The 22,015-nt window shown below is 44.4% G+C and overlaps 1 protein-coding gene across 2 annotated transcripts in view; it reads left to right on the top strand.

Moving 5' to 3' along the window:
* LOC138295976 (uncharacterized) overlaps nucleotides 1–22,015 on the top strand; it is a 567,359-nt gene that overhangs the window by 315,770 nt on the left and 229,574 nt on the right. For both annotated transcript variants that reach the window (XM_069234664.1, XM_069234665.1), the window contains one exon: nucleotides 20,642–20,767. In XM_069234664.1, coding sequence (XP_069090765.1) covers nucleotides 20,642–20,767 — 126 coding nt within the window. The remainder of the gene's footprint in view (nucleotides 1–20,641; nucleotides 20,768–22,015) is intronic.

The raw sequence follows: 22,015 nt of genomic DNA, 5'->3' as shown, positions 1-22,015 counted from the left end.
GCTGCCCTGCTTGTTGCCTGCTCCTGCTGGCTCCTGACTCTGCTGGAAGGACTCTGCCTTCCCCACAAGTACTATCCTTGGATTGAGCTTAACTTCTGTTCTGAAGTCTCAGGACTACAAAGACTTCACCAAAGAGAAGAAAATCCCTGTGTGTTGGAAAATCAGTGCAACGCCAGAAGAAATCAACGAAGCGCCTGTCTCGTGGCTCAAAAATTGCCGCATCACCTACCAGATCAATGCAGCACCTGCTCCTTCTTACTAGCCATCAAGGATTTTCAGGAAATCGTCCCTGGGTGTCAAAATACCACTGCATCGCAGTGAGGAACCAAGGATGCGTTCCTGGAAATATACGCATCCCTTTGCAGCATGTATAGGAATTACACATCGTCTGTGCAGAAAAATTCTATGCAGCGCCTTATTTTTCAATGCATCCCCTCCTCTGCGGCCCCCGTGCTTCATTACTTATGATGCATCCCAGGTACTGTGTGTTACAAGGATACAACCACTGATTCTTAAGAACTGAGACTCATTTAAACATTTAAAAAGTGATATTTTGACTTTTTTGGTCTTATTTTATTCAGATAAATGTCATCTATTTTCCTAAACTGATGTGAAGTACTTTTTGTGGTGTTTTCACTGTGTTTCACTGGATGAGTTATTGCACAAATACTTTACACATTGCCTTTTAAGTTAAGCCTGCCTGCTCTGTGCCAAGCTACAAGAAGGTGAGAACAGAATAGTTTGGATTGTATTGTGACGTATCCTGACTAGCATTGTGATATCTATTTGGCCAAGGGTTCATACCTCGGCCAACTTGAGACTTAGGCCCTCATTATGAGTCTGACAGTCCCTGGACCGCCATCATGCAGCCTGGCGGTCTCTGCGTTTCAAATCCGACAGGGCAGCGCTTCAAGCAGCGCTGCCCTGGGGATTATGAGTCCCATTCCGCCAGCCTTTTTTTGGCGTTTACACCGCCAGGGAAAGGCTGGCGGAATGGGTGACTCGGGCCCCCTGGGCGCCCCTGCACAACCCATGCACTTGGCTTAGGCAGTGCAGAGGCCCCCATGCACAGCCTGTCGTGCATTTCACTGTCTGAATTATGGGTACTGAAATGCGCAATGGGTGCTGCTGCACCCGCCACACCACTACAAGACTGAGCACATTTATACCATCCATCATACACAGGGGAGGTTTGCACCAGGAATCACCTACTATCAGTGTTTCATGACTTGTGGGGCACTTAGGATAATCCTGAAGGGCTACTGGCCATTTCTGTGGCATGAAAAAGCTGTTGATTGTGTAGCATGGGGTACCTTTATAGAACTTTACAGAGATCTGGTGTAAGATCTGTTTTAATTTCAAAAGTTAAGTGACTGTATGATGAACCTACTGCGTGTATTAACTGTAGGAGATACTTATCATCTATAGTGGAGATCAAATGGGGCACAAGCAAGGATGTTCCATATCCTCATTAATTTTCTTGATGGCACTCAAACCCCTTGCCATAGCGATTTGGCCCTCAGAAGTGATAGAAGGGGTTTACCATGTGCACTGGTCCTTTTAAGGTCCTCATATACGTGAATTATATCTTTATGGATATTATTGGCCTCAACATTACTATCCATACCTTGATGTCATTAATTAATACTTCTACTCAAATATTGGGATCCAAGGTAAACCGGGGGATTTGTGAGGTTATGCCCAGGTCCTGTATTACTATGACCGCCTTTGCAGCTGGGCTCCCTATAAAATGGTTAGGACAGAGTGAGATACCGTTGAACATTGTTAATAAGAGGTCTGGAGGGCATAATTGAGGACACCCTGAGACAACTGATAGATAAAACACCACTGGACTTTGAGAGATAGTCAAATTTTTAGCTCTTCCTCTTTAGGGGAGAGTGCAGGCGTTCAAAATAATTGTTGCTCCCAGGTATAACTGTGTTTGGCATACTTGACATGGTGGTCAATAAGTCGCTGTTAGCTGAGATTTTCTCTGACATACAGCCCTTGCATGGAGGTAAGAAACCATGGGCATGATTTAGTGTTTGATCATATATTACCTAGTGGCGGTCGCCACTAGATAGTTATACTTAGGACCTAGTTTCTATATAAAAGCTATTTTTTACTTACCTATTTCTTTGGCGCGGCTTGACGAGTCTTCACACAACTTTCCCAAAAATTTGGCAGTGATGTCAGCTGCTGTCTGGAAAGTTTTGGGGTGATTCGTCGGGGGGGGGCAAGAAAGAGGGGGTAAGGTCCCAAAACACGTTTTCCCCGTTCATTTTCCATTGGGATTTTGAACAGCGATGGCGCCTAAACTACTAGATGGAATTACACCAAATTTGGCAGAAAGGTAGGTCCTGGTCAAGAAAGCAAACTATTTTTTTGTTTTGGTGTAGTTACCTTCAGTCGTTTTTTGAGAAATTAAGGGTAAAACAAATTTGTATATATATGGACGTGAAGGATTCGCGACCCCTCCCGATCTCGTGCTGAGATCTGATTGGCTGACAATACTTCAACAAGGAAGCGTTGAAATGTTGTCAGCCATCTTGGGACTCGGCTGAAGAAGTTCCAGAAGAAAAGGTAAATAAAATAAAGAAAAGGGGCCATGGTACGAACACCCTGACCCCTTAACTCTGGTGGTGGGATCCCAAAGGGACCCCCTAGGGCTAAAAAGCTTTTTTTATTTATTTTATGGACAACGTTGCAGTGGATCCACCGTAAAATAAAATAAAAAAATAAAAAAAGTGCGGGCTCTCGCGCTATGTTATTATAAAGCCCCTGGGGGAGCCAATTCTTGGGGGCATTTGCTGAAAAAGCAAGGGGGGACCTCCTAGCACCTTCCTACTGCCCCAGGGACCGCCAACTCCCCAGGGCTAATAAATAATATGCATAGAGTCGTGAGCACCCCATCCGCCCCGAAGAATACCACCTTCGGGGCTATAAATATATGTAATGCGGGGGACGTGCGCCCCCGCTGCCCAAGGGATCACCACCTCCCTGGGGTTGTAACAATATGTGGGGGCACTCCTCCCCCCCCCCCCCCAATGCCCCAAGGACCACCACTTCCCCAAATAGGTAAAAAAAAGAAAGGGGTCCCTTTGGGATCTCCAAACCCCAGAGATCGCCACCTCCCAGGTGCTTCTAACATTTTGGAAGGGGACCACGCGGCCACCCTCATGGAGCCACAGATGGTCGTGGGGACCCTCCTCCCCCAGGGCCAGCTCCTGCTATGCCCTGGGATACCCACTCCCTGGACATAGCTGTTTGCTGTGGCTTGGCTTCAACTTTGCAGGCAAGCCACAGCCAACACTTAGGTTTTTGACAGCGTGACCTGTCAAATAGATTCAGCTGCCAAAAACCGAAGCACGCAAGCAGGGGACAGAGATGAAATGCTTCAACAAGCATGGAGCTGCTGTTAATGCAGCTCTGTGCTTGCAGAAGCAGTGGCACTGCAAGGGAAGCCTTAAGTCTTCCCCCGTGGTGCCAGATAGCCTGAAAAGGGAATTTTCAATAATTAAAAAAATATATTAATTAATAAATATGTATGTAGGGACCGCGGGATGTCCTTGAGTGCTCCCTTGTGATCCCAGATATCCCATAAAGGGCTAAAAAGTAAATAAAAAAAAGCAAGCAGTAGCTCAGTGTGAAGGTCACAGATTTTCACCCTGAGCACTCAGGGTTTGAGTCCAGCCAGGCACTTTTCCGTATTTTTTTCTCTCTTTTTTTTTAAAGTACAAATTATTAACATTTTTATAAATGCCAGATACATTTTCTTTAGTTGTACAGTAATATCTCATTCTAAGTATATCATACATCAAAGCCTAAAAAACTATCTATCTCTCTCCCTCTCTCTTTCATTCTCTCTTTCTCTCTCTCTCTTTCAGTCAATTTCTCCCACTCACACACCCACTCAGACCCTTAGGCACCCACTCACAGACCCACTCAGAGCCTCATGCACCCACTCACAGCCCCAGTTAGACCCTCACGCACCCAGTCACAGACCTACTCAGACAGTTATGCACCCAATCACAGATACACTCAGACTCTCACACACCCACTCAAAGACCCACCGATAGCCTCATACACCCACTCACAGATCCGCGTACACACTGACGCACCCACTAAAACACTGATGTATGCAGTCTCACACCCAGACAGACACTCTCACAGACACTCTCACCCCCAGATACATCCTCTCCCACCTATTCTGACACCCAGGGAGGCTGTGGCCAACTTCCGCCGTGCCCGGGCAAAGGGCTGTGCACAGCATGGGGTTGGATGGTTAGGAGGGTTGCTGCAGGCAAGGTCTTGCGGGCAACCTCCTTTGCGCACGGGCGAAGGCCTGCATGGTTCAACGTTGGGTGCTCATAGGGGAATAACTAGTGAATTTCTATGATTTCATAAGTTTAAAATGTGAGCCTAACTTTATAACGTCCTTGTAACCTTTAGTTTTTTAAGTGAATTATATACTTCCATATATATATATATATATTCCACCATAAATTCCACTTTTTAGACCGCCAGACTCTTTTCACAATGGGTGCCTCCTTACGCACAACATCAACATTGATAAAGGCATACCTTCCCGAACCATATCTGTTGGCAATAAATTTGATTTATGAAACTCAGAGAGTGCTCCTGTTCCCTGCAGAAAGTTATTTATGGATTTATGACATGCATCCACTTGCACATAAGGAGGCACCCGTTGTGAAAAGAGTTCGGCTATCTAAAAAGTGGCATTTGTGATGGACTATTAGTGTAAGACTGCCAGGACTGTCACAAGCTGAGAAGGAGGCATACCTATTGACACAAAGTCAGTAATAATAAAAGAGCAAACGTGCATTACAAAACAAGCGCTCGCAGGTTTCCAATACCTGAAAAGGCACCAGCAGCCTATGAGGGGGAGTAAAGGACATTCACATTACTTGTAAGACCGCTCCCATATGGAACTTTGTTTAAAGCGGCCAGCATACATGCAGTGCGTTTCAAACCAACTATAGCTAAAGAACTATTCGATTACAGCGGTCTGCAAGCAAAATAAATGATGGAGAACTAGGATTCCGTTGTTGATGGTAATAAGTGTTCCATTATTGGGAGTGGTTTAAGACATTTAAAATCAGCGATGTGAGAGTTCGCAAAGGCATACCTTGCTGAAATGTGTCTGTTGGCAATAAATTTGATTTATGAGATCCAGGAAGTGCTCCTGTTCCCTGTGGAGCGTTGTTTATGGAGATATATATATTCTACTGCCAGTCACCAGTAGGTAGTTGCAGTTAGGACCTAGTTTCCATATGGAAGCATTTTTTGTTTTGCTAATAACTTTGGCAACTTTTTGACGAATCTTCACAAAATTTTCAAAACTAGTACGCCATCAGTTCAGCTGCTGTGTTGAAAGTTTTGTGGTGATACGTCAAATGGGGGCTGAGGAAAAGGGGGGTTCCAAAACATGTTTTTCCCATGCAATTTCCCATAGGGATTTTGAACATGAATACAGCCTGAACCGCGGGGCGTAATCACACCAAAGTTGGCAGGAAGGTAACTCTTGGTCCGTAAAGAGTCCTTTTTAGGGTTGAGCCTGCGAAAGCATGCGTTAGTGCATGCGTATTGCAAGCAAGATGCTGTTGTTCTTAGAAAAGGACTTGGAGAAGGCCCATAGCTTACTATTTGTTGGTTTGCGTGGCATTCTTCTTCACAGCCTATTAATTTGTCACTGGAGGCCATATTATCGTTTCCATTCCCGTCTGAAATGCAGGTACCAAGTAGTGATTGATTCAACTTAATCAGTGCCGTCTGCTGCTCCTGACATGATTGAGGTACCATTTTCTTCTTTCTGCACACAGAAGGCACATGGCTAGCAAAAATATGCCCAGCAGGACAAACAAAATTGTGAAGTTGTGTTTTCTATAGTTAACTTTTTTTTGCCAAGTCTTCTTTTCTCACTTTGCACTCATGTTTTGTGGGCATAGTCCTCAAAAGATTACTATTATCTTTTTCTACATATTGCAAACCAATATTGTTTCTTTCTTATGTGTAATTTTACAAATTATACTTTAACATATAATTGTGCAGTATGCCCCAATCCACCCCACTCCAATCCAATACGCCTCACTCAAATCCAAACCACTCATCCCAATCCATTCCAGTCCACCACACTCCAATCCTCCCACCCCACCCCACTCCAATCTGCCCCACTCCAATCCAGAGCAATCCCAAAAAACTGCCTCATTCAATACAGTAATCTAAAACAACCTGCCCCACTCCATCCTGCCCCAATCCAATCCAAAGCAATCTGCCCCGCTCCAATCCAAAACAATCTGCCCCACTCCACTTTCCCCACTCCAGTTTAATTCACCTCACTCGAATCCACCCCACTCCAATGCAGTCCACCTCACCATGATCCTCCCTACTCTAGTCTGCCCCACTCGAATCCACATCTCTCTAAAGTGCCCCACTCCAATTCAATGTCCCACTCCAATCCAAAACAATCTGCCCCACTCTAATCTAAAACAATCTACCATGCTCCAATCTGCCCCTCTCCATTCCAAAATAATCTGCACACTCTAATCTGAAACAATCTGCCCCACTCCAACCCCCCTCCAATCCAATTCACTTTATTTCAATCCACCTCAATCAAGTCCAGTCTACCTCACCACAATCCACCCCACTCCAATCTGCCCCATTCCAATCCACACCACTCCAATCTGCCCCTCTCCAGTCAAAAACAATCTGCCCCACTCCAATTCGAAACAAGCTGCCACACTCCAATCTAAACAGTCTGCCCTACTCCAATCTGTCCAACTCCAATCTACAACAATTGGCCTACTCCATTTCAAAACAGCCTGCCCCACTCAAATCCAAAACAATCTGCCCCACTCTAATAAAAACAATCTGCCCATCTCCAATCCACAACAATCTGCCCCACTCCAATCCAAAATAATCTGCCCCACTCTAATTTATAATAGTCTGCTCACTCCGGTCTGCCCCACTCCAATCCAAAACAGTTTGCCCCAAAACAATCTGCACTCACTCCAATCATAGACAATCTGCTCCTCTCCATCTGCCCCACTGCAAACCAAAACACACTACCCCATTCCAATCTGTCACACTTCAATCCAAAACAGTCTGCCACACTCTAATCCAAAACAGTCTGTTCCACTCCAATCCAAAACAATCTGCCTGGTCCAATCCAAAACAATCTGCTCCACTCCAGTCAAAAACACTCTTCTCAACTCCAGTCCTAAACAACCTGCCCTGCCCCAGTCCACCCCACTCCAGTCTACTCACTCCAATCCAATCCACCTCACACCAATACAATCCACCCACTGCATCCCAGTTCACCCCATTCCATCCCAATTCACCACACTCCAATCCACCACAATGCACCCCACACTAATCCAATCCACCCCAATCCAGACGAGTCCAATACACCCCAATCCAATCTTCCTCACTCCAATCCAATTCAATCTACCCCACTCCAATTTACCCCATTCCAGTCCAGCCTATCCTACCCTACTCCAGCCCAGCCCATCCCACTCCAATCCGACGCATCCCACCCCAAATCACCACATTTCAATCCAACCCACCCACTCCATGCCAACCCATTCCAGTCTAACCTACCCCACTCCAGTCTACCCATCTCACCCCAGTTCATCCCACTTCAATCCTATCCACCTGAACCCACCCCAGCCCAATCCAGTTCACCTTAATCCACCCCACTCCAGCCTATCCCACAACACCTTAATCCACTCCACTCCAAGCCAGTTCATCCCACTCCAGTCCAATCTACCTCACTCCAATCCAATCCGCTCTTCTCCAATCCAATCCGCCCCACCCCAATCCAATCCACCCCTCCTCATTGCATTCTACCTCACTCCAATTCACTTTACCTCCTCACTCCAGTCTACTTTCCATACCCCAATGCAATCCAACCCACCCCAATCCAATCCAACCCACTCCAATCCAATCTACCCAATTCCAGTCCACCCCACCCCACCCCATTTCAATCCACCCCACTCTAATCCACTCCACTACAACTTCCCCACTCTATTCCAATTCACCTCACCTCTTTCTACTCCAATTCACCACACTCTACTCCAATCCACCCCACTCTAATCCAATCCTACCCACTCTACTTCAATCCACCCTACTCTGCTCCAATCCAGCCCACTCTCTTTCAGTCCACCCCACTCTAGTCCAATTCACCCCACTCCAGCCCACTTCATTCTACTCCAAACCACTCCACTCTTCCCCAATCCAATCCACACCACCCAAGTTCAGTCCACTCCACTCCAATCCAATCCACTCCAGCACTCCAATCCAATTCAGCCTAACCCACGCCACTCCAGTACATACAATCCACCTTAATCCACCCAACCCCTCACCAATCCACCCCACTCCAAACCACCTTAATCCAACCCACACCAATCCAGCCCACCCCACCCACACTAATCCAGTCACCCACATCAATGAAATCCACCTCACTCAATCCAGTCCACCCCATTCCATTCCAATACACCTCACTCCAATCCACTCCATTTTACCACAATCCACCATACTCAAATCCCGTCCACTCCACTCCAATCCCCTTTACCCCCCAAAAAGTGATTCCATTCCAATCCACTCCACCCCATTCCAATCCACCCCACCCCAATCCAGTCTACCTCAATCCCGTCCATTCTGCCCCATTCCATTCCAGTCCACTCCAATCCAGTCCACCCCACTCCATTCCTACCCACTCAATTCCACCCCACTCCAGTTCACTCCAGTCCAAATGCACCCCACTCCAGTCCAAATTACCTGTCTCTAATTCACCCCTACCGCCTTACCCCAGTCCAACCCACCCCAGTCCAATCCACCCCACACCAATCCAATTCACCCCACCCCAAACCACTACACTCCAGTCCACCACACTCTAGTCTGTCCCACCCCAATTCAGTTCGGTCAACTCTACTCCAATCCATTCCACTTCACTCAATTCCACCCCACTCTACTCTACTCCAATCCACCCCACTTCAATCCAATCCACTGTACACCAATCCAATCCACCACACTCCATACAATCTAATCCACCCCACTCCAATCAAGTTCATCCCACTCCAGTCCAATCCACCCCACTCCAATCTAGTCCACCCCACTCCAGTCCACCCAACCTAACCTCAATCCAAGCCACCCCATCCAATCCAATCCAATCCACCCACCCCAATCCAATCCACCCCGGTCAATCCAATCCACCTCAGTCCATTCCTCTCCACTCCAGTGCACTTCACTCCAATCCATTTCACCCCACTCAACATATCTCACCCTACACAAATCCAATCCACTCCACCTCAGTGCATTCCACTTCACTCCAATCCACCTTAGCACACTCAAAACCAATACACCTGAACCTAATCCAGTCCAACACACACCAGTCCAATCTACTCCACTCCAATCCACGTAATCCAGTCCACCAACCCCACCCCATTTCAATCCACCCCACTCCAATTCACTCTGCCCCATCCACTCCACCCCACTCTACTCCAGTCCTCCACAATCTACTCCAATCCACCCAACTCTAATCCACTCCTACCCACTCTACTTCAATCTACCCATCCTGCTCCAATCCACCCCACTCTACTTCAGTCCACCCCACCTTACTCCAATCCACCCCACACCACTTCATTTTACTCCAATCCACCCCATTGTATCCCACTCCAACCCAATCCAATCTGCACAATCCCAGTTCAGTCCTCCCCACACCAATCCAACCCACTCCATTCCATCCCACTCCAAACCAATTCACCTTAAACCATCCACTCCAATACAATACAATCCACCTTAGTCCACCCTACTCCTGTCCAATCCCCCACTTCAAACTACCTTAATCCAACCCATACAAATCCAAGCCACTCCACACCAATCAAATCCACTGAATCAAATCCACCCCACTCAATCCAATCCATCCCACTCCATTCCAATCCACCCCACTTCAATCCTCCCCACTCCAGTCCAGTTCAACCCACCTCTGTCCACCCCACTCCAGTCCAGTCCACTTTGCTCAAATCCCATCCACTCCAATCCCATCCACCTCATTCCACTCCACTCCAAATAAATCAATTCCACTCCAATCCACCCCACCCCACCAGTCCATGCCACTCAATCAAATCCACCCTCCTCCATTTTAACCCACTCAATTCCTCCCCACTTGAGTCTACTCCAGTCCAAACCACCCTACTCCAGTCCAGTCAACTTAACTCCAGTCCAATCCACCCCATTCCATTCCAATTCACCTCTCTCCAGTTCGCCCCAATCCAACCCATCCCACCCCAATCCACTGACCCCTCCCCAATCCAATCCACCCCACCCACCCCAATCCACCACACTCGTTTGCCCCACCACAATACCATCCAGTCAAACCCACTCCAGTCCACCCCACTTCACTTCAGTACACCCCACTCAACTCTAGCCCAATAAACCCCACTCTAGTCCAGTCCACCCCACCATGGTCCAATCCACCTCACTTTACCCAAACCACCCCATCCCACTCCAATCCATCCCCTCAACTCCATTGCAACCCAATCCGCAATCCACTTCAGTCCACTCCACAACACTGCAGTCTACCCCACTCCAATCAAATAAATCCTATCCACCTCACTCCAGTCCACTTCAATCCTCCACACTCCAGTCTAATCCACCCCACTCCAATTCACCCCACTCAAAACCACACCAATCCAATCCACCTCACCCCAATCCAATCCATCCCACCCTAGTCCTATCACTTCAGTTCAATCCACCCACCCGAATCCATTGTAATCACCCAACTCTAATTCACCTCATCCCATTTTAATCCACCCTACTCCAATCCACCCCACTCCATTTAGTCCACGCCACTCTACTTTACTCCAGTCCAGTTCAATCCATGCCACTCATCACAAATCCACCCCACTACCTCGGGTCACTCCACCCTATTCCACCCCACAACACAACACTCTTGGCCACTGAACCAATGAACTGTACTCTCCTCCACTCAACTCTGTGACACTCTACTCCCCCACTCCACTCTACGACAATCCATGCCACTAACTTTTAGCCATGTTGAACATCAGCCACACTGATGCACAATAGAGTAAAAACACATTGCCAAAGCCAATAGCTCTTATATAGGTGTGAAATATTGGCTTTGCCAATGCTTTTGGTTATTTGGTGTGAACCCATTAAGTCGTTTTTGAGAAATGAAAGCAAACAAGAATATAGGTATCTAGGGGTGTGGCTCCTCCGTAGATCCACCAAGGGTAGATCTGCAGATCCGGGGGAAAAGCAAGGCCCTGATTGGCTGACCGCAACCTGAGAAAAATATTGTGGCCACCATTGTTTTTATTGAGTTGATGTGGGGGGGAAATAAAAGTGAAAAGGGAGATAAGGGGTCAGGATAGAGGTATCCTGACCCCTTAGGACAGATGGGGGGGTGTTCCTTAAGGAACCCTTCATTGGCAAAAAATGTAAACATTTTGGGGGGGCCGATCTGCAGACCCACATCGGGGCTCAGGACAAACCCCAGTGTAAATCTGCAGTGGATCTTGAGTCTAATGGAAAAAATATACACTCAGCCAACCTTGTGTGGGGTTGGCAGTACACAGGGGGTTAGCTGCAGGGCCGTCAGCTGTGCGCAGAGTGGGGTTGACAGCATCTGTTGCCACGCACGGCAAACGGAGGTGCGCAGCAGTGGACTGGATGCATGCAGGGGGTTGCCCAAAGGGTCTGGCCACAGGCCAGGCCCTGTGGCCAAATCCTGCACCGCGTGGGGCAAGATGGATGTGGGGTATGTAGGCGAGGGTGTGGCCGCACCCCACTGTGTTAAAAAAAATGCATCAAAATCCACAGGAAAAAAAAAAGGTTACAGGTCAGGAATTATGTGGCAGGAGAGGGCCGAATTATGCGGCAGTGTTGATAAAATTATGTGGCGAGAAACCACAAATTATGCAACATAATGCAGCACATTCTGTAATAATATTATTTATTATTTTAGAATTTATAAACTTGGTAACACTGTCTGGGCATTTGATACACTTCATTAATATCACATTAACACCCAAATACAGCAAAAAGCAACAGCAAGGTGACCAGTCTAGTTTTGCACAGGGCTTTCCATCGCACTGCAACATGTGTTGTTGCATTTTTAGTAACTTTTAACTGTTTGAGCTGGAAACAAATTGTTTTGTTAAAATCTGAAGATTATGTGGCAGATGATGGATTATGTGTCAAATCAATAATTATGGGAAAATCGTCACGGACACAAAATTTCATCATTCCAGTGGCCGTGGTTAAAGTAAGGTATTAACATTTACAAAACTCACACCCCCGCCGGGCACCATTTTCTCACCAATAATATTTTTTCTGCAAAAGTTGCAGCGATATTATTCATTATTTCATAGAAGATGTAATCAGTGATGTAATATTTGGGATAATTAGCAGTGCATTGTATGGACATGAGTTATGGTTACTTTAGGGCGCAAGTTATAGTGTCTTAAGATAGGTATAATGAATTGCTATGGTTTTGTGTGTGTAAAATCTGAACTAACTATAACGTTCCTGTAACCTCTGGTTTTTAGTGAATATTGATATGGGGAGAAAGAATGCAAATGGTTGCATTTATTCAATGCCAAATTTGAATATGGTGTTCCTCTTGGATAATTTAGGAAATAGGACTGCTGGAGCATTTTCTTCTTGCGCAGGAATCAATGCCCAACGAGGTCAATGAATCTTTGGACCCAGCATAAGGGTGAGGTAAAAGCAAACAACAAATTTCAATATAAATCAATTACAATACACAGTATGACCCATGTGGCCATTCAAGGAAAACTCCAATCACGAATAAAAAGTTAAGGGGTTTTATTTCAAACATGAGCTCAAAGTCATGTAGGCAATTCTCAAGACAAAATTATAAAGATACATATTCACTAAGAGTTGACCAAGGCGACAAAATAAGTTCAGATGGACTAACATTAAGAGGACTAAGCACTCAACAAGTACGATACAGAACATCAATAAAATGATCTGATGGACAGAAAAACAAGAGTTGTTCTGTTTTATTAAGTATTAAGGCAACTGAAATCACCAGGATTCGGCTATTTTGCACAGGGAAAACCCTACAGATTTGTCAATCAGAGAATAAGAAATGTTCGGCGGAATACATGCAGGCCAAAAAGAATTTGGCAAAAGGTGACCTCGGGCAACAGGTTACTAAGATGCGCAAAAAATAAATAAAAAAGGAAAGAGTCTTCCTTGTTTTAGTGAGAAATATCTCAGTCTCAGCAAAGGGCAAGGGCAGAGAGGACATTATCTCTCAGAGACAAAGGGTTCTGCATGCAGCAAAGAATGGCAGGAAAGATTCTGCTTTTGATTCTAGGGGATTCTGACCAAAGTCCAGCTGGGTATTACTATATTAATAGTCATAGGGTGAAATTATTAATCAGATCATCAGTCCACCTGACGGTAAAGGGGCATCATCCAATAGAAATTGAACATGCGATTCCAACCTGTAACATTAGCATGGTTTCCCAGGTTTGTTGTGAGAACGGTGTCCATCTGTACTTTTCCATGCAAGATTGAAAGAAATATATATATATATATATATATATATATATATATATATATATATATATATATATATATATATATATATATATAATATATATATATATATATATATAAATATATATTTTGTCACTCCACAGTCCAGGATGTTCCTCACTAAATGAGACTTTCTCATACTCATGTGTAGAACAAAAGGCATCTATTACCAAGCTAGCATTCTCATGGGAACGAATTCTGGAAGAAAGGTACACGTTAGCAGGATTACTTGACATTTTCTGCACAGCCCCGAATGCAGGACCTAGCAGGCCTCTCTTAGGCAAACACAAGTGAATTAAAATAGCACATCAATCATTCACAAAGTACACATTTCAGTACATAAACTATAAATTCAGCATTAATAATTTTTCATTAGCATTCATGTTACAGTAACTTTAAAACAAAATAACTTTGTCAATACATTTCCATTGGTGTGGCACAGAACTGCATTTCTCTATTTTTCGCATATGAATTTAAAACACTTACCATTAAAAATCTAATATCGTTGCAATGCAGATTATTAGCTTAGACTCTAAAATATAACATAAATACAGATTAATTTGACAAACATGTAATTTAACCTCAATACCACCTAGGTTTCAGTGATTAGTCTATGGTGAATGCACACTAACATGACTTCTCAGTGCATCACTTTATAACCAAACCATTAGTACTTTGTTTAACATAATGCATAAACAGTCACTTCTAGATGATCACTGTGACATAAGGGACAGTAATTACATTTCTGCCACATCAGCATTAAAGGATTCAATTAGTCTCTGAATTTACAACATTTCTGTTAAAGGGTATAAAAAAACCTTTAGAAAAGCTTCCTCTGTTTTGCTCCCTGTGCATATTTTGTGGCAAACTCCAAAGACCTTGCGGAAGGGCTGTTTAAAAGCCCAAACAACATGTGTGGGCAGGTATTTGCAGCTACTTGTGAAATTGTTTTAATGGTAATTACTAAAGTAGAAGGTTTTGAGACTTTTAATTAAGTTTTTCAATTAGTTATGACTTAACGTTTGAAAGCTGTGTCCTCCAGGAGGGCGTGGCGCTTGAAAGCTAAAGAAAAAATGATCAACTTAGAATTGCAGCTGTGTAAGCGGTTATTGATACCCGCTCTCTACGATAACACTAATAATAGTTTTTTCTGAGTTTAGAATTATCGTGAGGTGTTAAGAACAATCTTTTCATTCAGTTTGTGCTGGTTGAAGCCCAGAGTCCCCTAAGCACCAGTCACCTTAGATCGGTCCAGACATAAAGCACTTCTAGGGCACGTTAAACAGAGCAACAGCTGTGTCTTGCGACATCAGTTGTTAAGGCTCCCTTGCTCATACTAATGGTTTCATCACATTTTTTGTTTTCTTGCCTCTGCTTTCCCTACACTTAGGTTCCTCCTCTTACTCCCAATCCTTCAGTGAGGTTTTGTTTCGCTCTATAAGGTACCAACAGGATAATTCAGGCTGCTTCAAATTTCCAATCCCAGTGTTTCTTTGGCTCATGGGTAGGTATCATGGTATGCCCAATGACGAGACACAGCCTCTATGAGCCATAACATGATAAGCCGAATATTGCCTCTTGATTATTATGATGTTCAGGGCACAAGTCCTAAAAAAGAAGTGGGGGACCAACCAAGTTAGACAGTATGCAAGTGACATCACGGCACATGACATCATGGTGCGTGACATATCAGGATGTGACATCCAAAGAATTAACATCACAACCCATGACATCACAGGAAATGACCTTAAAAGCAGTGACATCAAATCTTAAGACCTCACACGTGTTTAGCTTGTCCGTCATGAGTACATTTAAGCCCGCTATTAGATGCAACTAACGAGATTGTGCCAAAAAGTGATGCAACCCTAATGCAAAATCTGGGTCTCCACTTGTATGTTTTTTAAAACCCTGCCAAAAAAGAAATTGGGATAAAGGAGCAATGTGGCAGTAAATCTGTTGTGCCTAATTGGTTGCAAAGTCTGCATTTTGAGATATCCTATGGGGTTAAGGCACCTGCTGCAGAGATCTTTGTGTGCCTATTTATTCTCAGTTAATAATAATAATGGTGAGCAAACTCTGGACGTTAACATATTTACAGGAGAGATCTGTGTTTGTCTAATCCCAATTTTGAATCAAAGTAGCATAGATGGTTAATGTGTCTCCTGAATGGCACATCATGTAGCATGCAGATGACATATATTTATTTTATGTAGTTAGGGAAGTGGGTTAATGCTTTTAACACAGAGATCCTTTTGTAACTTGCAGTCCATAAATTGTAATCCTTCTAATTGAGCAATGCAAGCTCTGAAGGACATGTGACTCCAAAACCTTGTAACCCCCACTGTCTTATGTAACACATCCTGTGTACATTGATTTACACACATGATTTTTTTCAATGCATAATGTGTATGCATGATGTAAAGTGCTCTAACACCTGCATCGAGGTGAGTTGTGCTATAAAAGAAATAAAATAGTTTATTTTTAACTGTTTGTGTAAATACTGGGACAGACAACACATCTGACATTCTTTCAGTACATACATGCCTCTTATCTACGGGGACTTAACAAACTCAAAACCATGCCTCTCTTAAGTACTTGTGAAGTAATAACAAGCTGTGTGCCTCTTTTTCCCCTCCATTGCTTCTGCATCTAGGTGTTAAGCTCCAGATAGCTCCAAGCCAGGTTATTCAAAAGGAGATCTGATGGCCCCCTAAATTTGGCCTGATGACCCCTTAAATTTGGCCTTTGTTTTGTGCCCAACTGGAACTCAAAATAACAAAGTCCCCCTGCATGCTACTGTTCCGAACAAAAGCAGACAATGTGCAGGCACTGCTGAATGTGTCTGAAAATTACACGGGCCAAGTTCACCATATATCAGTGAGGCCTGGTATGGTGTGCCACATCAACCCTTTGAAGATAGTGGGTGGACGCCGTCTATCCGCATGTACCCGTCTTGTGCCCTGATTGTGTTTCTAGTATGGTTGGGAATGGTGGCTCACCTTGTGTTTCTTTTTTATCAAGAAGCACAAGGAGAGGCCCAGGCTCCTATATGTGTATGGCAGTACTCCTGTGGTGTGCTACCTGCTCCCTGGATAGCTGTGTAAATGGTACTGGAAGCTGTGTTTTTATTTCTCCCATTCCTGTTTCTCCCTCTGTAAGGGTTGGTTCTTACAACTGTACTGTGATATAAAATATAACCAAATCCTGATTGGGGAGGTAGATGAACTGACACAAGGTCTGGGAGATGCTATTGCTTGCTACTATACTTTACTGCATATATACCCTACACTGCATGAGCTGCCAAACATAACACCTTACCAAGGTGCACCACCATGAGGGAGAGGGAGTATGCATGCATGGAGGCAGATCATTTGGCTACTCCGGTCAGCAATATCTTCTGCTCTCCTCCCCACACAACACGCACTGCTACTTTTACAGCCTTAATACAGCTTAAAATAAGCATTTACAAATGCATTAGGTTTGATGTTGCTGTACTGTCTCATTAAAAACCAGGCATTAGCAGGGATGTGTAAGTCTTCTCTTTTGGTGAGAGGGTTAGCTAAGAATGTGCACTAACACACACACAGCACAAATGTTCACTTTGAAGTAGCTCTCCTCTGAGCCTTCCCAAACTTTAATGTATTCAGAACTATTTACATTTGTGCCTTGTCTCCATCGTACCTTGAATGGCCACAATATGCAAAAAATGGTCACCAGTAAGCCATTATTTTGCAAGGGTTGACATCAACACGACATGCATGCCCACAGTATGTCACAAATTACCACCATAATGTAGGTGAATGGCATTAAAGTAGGTGTGGGCACTATTGTGCAGAGTATGCCAACAATTACCACAATACATCCAGGATCACCATTATGCAATGGGTCGACAACCAGGGAAGCAGTCCGTTTGTCAAGACATTTGCCACCATTCTGTCAAGCTGTCACCATACTCTGAATGTCCACAACATATCAACAAATCAGTAACTACTACCATTACTTCCCAGGTTGATATCATCACACTATGGATGATGCAGTATCTCAGAAATAACCAGAAGGCGGGGTCAGTAATATGTCAATAATTGGCAGGTATTAATTCCATACTGCAAGGGTCAACATTACATCATTTGTGTGCACTGTCGTGCTGTGGATGTGGCCACAATATCTCAAGCTTCATCACCATAGTACCTTGGTCAACATTTGCCAGGGGTAGACATCATTGTGCAGTGAATGTCAGAATTTACAAAGAGTTACCTCCATGTTGCCAGGACAGCCACTATACCATGGGTTGGCACCACCATGGATGTTCATCTTTCAATAATGACCATCATACTTTGAAGGCCAATATTATGCCAGAGATAGCCCCCATCATGCAACTGATCCCAGTAATAATGACCATTATGACAGCACCATCATTATATCCAAGGTTGCCACCATCATACCTTGAATACTCACAAAATGCCAATAATTATAACTATTTTGTCAGAGCCAGCATGGATGCACATAACCTATCATAAACTGCAACCATTATGCCAGGGCCTGGCTTTTCCTAGGGCTCGCACCTGCCATGGGGCGGAGCTGATGTGTGCCTCTCTTTGGGCTTGGGCTGATGATTTTTGTGTGCCTGTCTGAAAGCTGGGAGAGAGGGATGATGAGATGGGGCAGCATACTCGGTGTAAGATGAACGAGTGTTGGGCATTTTGTTCTGCCCTTAGGGATTGGGTCTATGGGACAGACAGGGAATTGGTGCTCTTGTGAGGGTGGTGTGGCTCAGTTGTGCGAATCTCTGGCTCTGCTAGCCTCTTCCTCTCTGGCTGAGGGGTTCCTTTTCAATGCCTTTTCTTAGATGCTTCAAAGCTAGGAGCTGGGCTCTTTTTTCATTGTTTCCCCTTCCATGCAGGGGAAGGTTACTTTGTTTTAGTGATTTTGAATGGCTTGCCAATAGACCTTTCGCAGGACATCTGTAGTTTCCCTTGTCAATCAATCAAGCAATCAAACAGGATTTATAAAGCGTGGCTAATCACTCGCAAGGCTATCCAGGGGCTTGCAGGTCTCAGAGGCTCATTCGAACAGCCAGGTCTTGCGAGCCCTACAGGATTCCGGATGAGGGACGATGGTCCTGAGATGCTTGGGGAGGCTTTTCCAGGTTTTTGCTGCTATGTGGGAGAAGGATCGTCCTCTGCTTCTGCTTCGGAGTATGCGACAAATGTGGGCAAGTAATAGGGAGGCGGAGCATAGTCTTCTTGGCGGTTGGTAAAATTTCAGGTGGTGGTTAATGTAGGTCTTTGGTTGTGTAGAACGTTGTGTGTGTGGGTCTTGACTTTGCATCTCTTCTGTATGGGGAACAAATGGAGTTGCCTGAGGCATGGTTAGATGTGGGAAGGTTAAGGATGAGTCTGACTGTGAAGTTCTGTATGATGTGAAGTCTTTGTAAGAGGTGTGTGGCGATTCCTTTCAAGAGTGTGTTGCCGTAGTCTAGTCGGCTGGTCTTGTGGGACTGTGTCACGATGCGTCTCCTGTGCACCAGTAGCCACTTGAAGATCTTACGTAGCATGTGTATAGTAAAGAAGCAGGCTGGAGGAGATGGCGTTGATCTGCTATTTCATGGTTAGCCTGTTGTCAATGATGATTCCGAGGTTTCTGTTGAGTTTGGAGGGAGTATGTGCAGGTCCTACTTCTGAAGGCCACCAGGAGTCGTTCCATGTATTGCTGTTCTTGCTGAAGATCAGAATTTGAGTCTTGTCTGAGTTCAGCTGCTGGCAGTTGTCTTTCATCCAGTGGGCGATGTTTGTCATGCATTTGCAGAAGTTAGTTTTGGTGGTGGTGGGGTCGTCAGTGAGTGAGAGGTTGAGTTGGGTGTTGTCTGCGTCGTCATAGCGCCGCTGTACTGTGCCATTAAATGTCAAACTCTCAAAAGGTCACAGACCCACACAGCTAGAAGAGCATCAAAAATCCAGCTACCACAGAAGGATTCAGGTTCCGCCATTATTGTTAAGTGTTATTTTCTGTTTGCAGAGAAAACATGAGAGGTCAGTCACTAATGTATTCTATATTTACAGGAGCCATCACCAATAAATTGTTAATCTATTTACAGTTCTTGATTGTTAGCATCCTCCATCTAGTGCCTCCCACTTTCTGCCCATTTCCCAATATAGGAAGTAGTGTCCAGTGGTCAAAATTTAGGACTTCAATGATCCAAGACTTTGGAGTCCTTGTGACCTCATCACTGCATGGCAGTTGTAATTGCATTTAAGTAGCCCTTACTGCCCATGGCAAGATGTTGAAGCGTGTTATGCCAGGAACCACGCTATTCAAGAACCCAAGATTAGTGATTAGTCAAGTTTTTTTGGTTGTTATGGACAATTGGGATTAGCCTTGTGGGCCCAGCAAACCATCCCATGCATTTGCTCCAGTTTCATAAGATGGATTAAGTTATATTGTGCGTTTTTGAAGAACATCTTTTAACCATTAAAACCAAGAGGTGGAGTTTGTTGTTTGGAAAGCATGAGACCCAACTACAAATTCTAGTTTTGATTCACAAACGGATAAGTTGCGTGCAAACTACTTTACCTTCCTTGCCTTAAGTTCTTGCAGTATTGAAGCTTCTGAATGCTACCAGAAAAGTAGTAGAACACTGTGGGCCGCATTGCAAGTGCCTTCGATACAGGGCTGTATTGTAGTGTTTATTTAGCTCTTCCTACCACTTTCGAGACTTGATGTTACTAACCCAGCACCTACAGTAGAAAGCACCAAGGTGTTTGCTCACTGCTTTTTCAGTGGTGGCAGGGTGAGGATTCCTATTAGTAGAAACATAGGGGAAAAAACAATTAATTGATTAAATGAAAGAAAACTAATTTTAAAATGGCCCAAACCTTATCCAGAATAATAAACAAGAAATTATTAATGCCCCTCGGTCCATCGAGAACTACTCAGAGGAAAAACTTTTGTGGGTATGGGTGATAAACTGCTGGGCAGAAAAGAAAACTAATTGTCTTCCAGTCTGGTGACCCTGTTCTATTTTTTCTTTCAGTATTACAGTTGTTCTGCCTTAAGCAAAATAGCATCCAATCCCGAGCATCACAAAGCCATGCTGCATGTTGGTGACCGATTCCTTCTCCGGATGCTTTTATCACTGATGTCTTCCTCAGTAGACAAGGTAAGAAAAGCACAGAAAGTAATATAGACGCATGTGTGAGAGAAAAGAGAAGGGGGGCTGGTGCAGCCTTGGTACATAGGAATGATTCCACTCCTTCATAGTTTTAATTCTTTCTATCCCGCTCTTGCCTTGTGTCTTGCGTCAATGGAAGTTCTTAGTTGACTGTTTTACAGTCCAAGTGAAGTCCACTTATGATGCACTGTTTCTTTTTACAAGTTAAAATATTTACAGTACTGATTTGCAGAGAAACATAGGGGCATATCTACTAAGGACTTGCAAAGTTGTTACCTGACGCAAGGCAACACAATTCTTTAAATGGGATTTTTAAAGCCACCTTGCATGACCTTGCAAAGAAATGTAATGCAACGCAGTGGCATTTGCTGGCTTGATTTATATTTCATTGTGGTAGGTGTTCCATGGTTGGAGCATTGACATTCCCCTGTATCCACTCATGGGATTTGACACAATCTAAGATTTACTAAAGACAATAAACCTGGGATTGCGCCAATGTGGTGCACCTACCACAAATAGACATACTCCTCGTTACTTCCTCTTTCTATGTGTGATGAACTCTGCATCACAACAGTAAGGGGAAATGGCCTCTTGGGATTGCTTTGTGCAGGAAAGTGTTCCTTCCTGCACAAAAACAATCCTTCCTTGAACAGAGGGCACCCTTGCAGCATGACTCAAGGGCGCCTCTGTAGGTGCTAGGCAATACTCAGTGTGCAACACGCCACTGCTAGGAGGAAGCTAAAATGTGCCATATCTTAGTAGATGTAGCTCATTTCGCAACAGTTTGCATTGTTTTTTTGTTTTTTTTTGTTTTTGTTTTTGATTTTTTTGAGACCTCATATATAGCCAAATACAGACAAGAAAAGCCACATCACATTCCGGCCCTGGTCCTCAGCCTGGTGGTCCACCAGAGCTCAGGTAGCGAGCGGCCCCCATCAGCCTTAGGGGGAGGGCAGAACCAGTCCGCCCCATCCTCCTAGTTGTTAGATCTTAAAAACGTAATCATTCGACTCTTACCGAAACCAAGACTCAAGTGTCAAATCAAGGTGTGTCTAATTAGTTCACACTGGCCTAATGCCTGCGGAGATGGTTCTATAAAAAACAAAAAAGGGTTCCCACATTCTAAGGGACCAACCCAAGCCATTACTACAGTCTAAATCGGAAATTCTCTTAACTGACAACAATCAATCCCTATGATTGGGGGGAGGGGGAGACTAGAGATCCACTAAATACATA

This window comes from Pleurodeles waltl, chromosome 5 (genome assembly GCF_031143425.1).
Source record: "Pleurodeles waltl isolate 20211129_DDA chromosome 5, aPleWal1.hap1.20221129, whole genome shotgun sequence".
NCBI classification, from domain to species: domain Eukaryota; kingdom Metazoa; phylum Chordata; class Amphibia; order Caudata; family Salamandridae; genus Pleurodeles; species Pleurodeles waltl.
This window is presented reverse-complemented; position numbering and strand designations above follow the sequence as displayed.